A 2,380-nucleotide genomic window follows, 5' to 3' on the forward strand; every position below is an offset into this window, starting at 1 on the left:
CTTTGGCCAAACCCGATACCGATACTGACAACATTGGGATGACATCAGGGAGAATATTTTCTGCAATAATGTAGATTCTTGTAGGTGGAGGAGGGCTAGCTAGGTGTTGAGTGATACAGCCCAAGGTGGGGGCAGGCATTAAGCCTAAGGAAGGTTCGCCCAGTTAAAGCATAAGCAATCTCACAAGTTCATATACACCAATTACAAGGTGCTGATTTAAGTTGGACCCGCATCCAATTGTTATACTGCCACTGCAGTGCTGTCATGTGATTCGTCGTTATGATATTGCTTACGCGGCCATCTGGGTGGTTTTGCTGTCACTCAGGTGTGTCCGTAGCTTTCAATGGTGGGCCACACCACACGCGGCCACGTATGTTTCATTTGTGCGTTTGTGGACTCGCGATCACGATATACGCTTTGTTGGAGGGCCCCACTATTTCCACACGATAATGGAGAAGGGTTGATCATGGACACCAATAAACGTGAGCAAATTTAGTTTTTTAGGGTGATCTTGAAATCCAATGGCCGGACTCAATTGGTAGTCGGATCAGTTGATCATGTGAAGTGCCATAAAAAAAATGGCCTCTTTAAATAGTTTGTAATCTAAACATTAACTTGATTTCTTATTAATAGAGTATATTAATTTTTCATTTATGTTTTTAATCAATAAATAAAGAAAACAATATCGCATTGGGCAATTACAAACCCATTCACCACAGCTTGCTTACATACATGTAAACATTAATACATACTCCCGTCTTGATGTAAAAAACCCTAAATCTTGGGCACCGTTTAATAAACATAAACACTCTGATTTTCTGAGCACTAATCTAGTGAATAACAGTTATCTTTGAAGGAGTCCATGTTCTTCTCAAAGAGGGGCACAAAGGCATCGATGTCTCCATTACCAGTGAAGGAAGGGACGATTATGAGCAGCCCTTCAATTGGCAAGTACGAAGGCACAAAGAGATAAGGGCACCCTGCACCAAAATCCAAGTCATAGAAAGGAAACCTCAACCAACAATCCACCTCCAAGTCTGGACTCAGCACCATCTCACTCTCATCCGCGCTGGTCACCAGTCCCTCCATCTTCTCCTTCGAGCTCGAGAAGTCGATAAATGACCGGAAGTAATCGTCGTTGATGCGCGCAACCGCATCGTGTATGAGCCTAGCTGCATGGCTCAGTGGCTTGATCAGAAGGGCTTCCACTTTAGATTCAGGCAAAGCCCACAGCACCACGTTGCCAAAGTACCTCTTAGGCACAGGAGGATTGGTCATCCTTGCACGTCCATTCACTGCAATCCTTATCTTGATGGTCTCCTTCCCATCAAGACCTCTTGCTCGGGTGATCTTCCTCCATAGGTGAGCCATAAGGCACTCAAAGGTAGTGTAAGGCTTGGTATAAGGGCTGTTAACAGAAGCTTCGGTCTTGAGTTTCAGTAGAAACTCTGAAGGGAAGTGTGCCTTGTGCACCACGATGCTGTCTTCAATTGTGGAGTGGTGTTTGCGACTGCGGCGGTAGTCGTATTCGACGCCACGGTGTTCGAATTGGAAGTTTGGAGAATTGCGGGGGACAAAGATGGAGCGGTCGTGCAAGGGAAGAGGTTGCATGGGGAGGTCGCGGGTGGCTCGGCCCCATGCAACGAGGAAATTGCTGGTAGAGAAGCCATCGGCAATGACATGGTGGGAGGTGAAGCCCACTACAAGCGAGCCACAAGCGAACCTTGTGAGTTGCACCTGGACCAGCTCGTGTATGCCATCGATGGGTGGGTGCAAGTCCAGGTAGTCAGGAGAAGGCTTGTCCAAGCTGCCAAGAGGGTACTCAGAGGTGGCTTCGACGAAGCGGACGCCTTGGTCGTTAAGGAGGATACACCGCCGGCCTGCATCATCGCAGACGAGTCGGCCGGCCCATTCTCTGTACTCGGCTAGAGCTTTGCGCAGGCCTTGCTCGATGAGCTTGTTTGGAGGATTGGGTGGTCTGTAGGCATACAAGGTAGCTACGTGGGTGTCGAAGCTGACCGTATCAAAGGGGCTGAGAGGGAGTAAGATGTCTGTAGGAGGGTGGGTTGGGGTGTGGTAGCTTGGCTTCAAGAGCCTACAGCGCTCTATCATGATATTCATTTTAGCTGTTAACTTTACTTGGTGAGAGAAGACGAGGGATATGTGTGGTGTGACGATGAGACTCGACGCGGTGTTTAATAAATAATGTGGGGGTTGGGGGGAGGAGGCTAGAGGGGGGGGGGGGGGGGGAAGCTTCTGTAATTGTACTACTCGTTGGTTTTGTTTGGCCACGCAGTTGTACAGGAGGATAGGGTTGGTGGTGGGGGTGGAGGTGGGGGACCTCGTCGGTTTACTTTGACAACGCCGTGCGTTGCTTGTT

The 2,380-nt window shown here is 48.7% G+C and overlaps 1 protein-coding gene across 1 annotated transcript; it reads right to left on the minus strand.

The window, feature by feature from the left end:
- Positions 1-825: 825 nt before the first annotated feature.
- On the minus strand, positions 826-2,121 carry LOC149829110 (agmatine coumaroyltransferase-2-like). Its single transcript, XM_090017210.1, has one exon. The coding sequence runs from the start codon at positions 2,119-2,121 to the stop codon at positions 826-828; it is 1,296 nt and encodes a 431-aa protein (XP_089873336.1).
- Positions 2,122-2,380: the final 259 nt, after the last annotated feature.

The sequence above is a fragment of the Nuphar pumila genome, chromosome 9, assembly GCF_984573655.1.
Source record: "Nuphar pumila chromosome 9, dmNupPumi1.hap1.1, whole genome shotgun sequence".
NCBI lineage: Eukaryota > Viridiplantae > Streptophyta > Magnoliopsida > Nymphaeales > Nymphaeaceae > Nuphar > Nuphar pumila.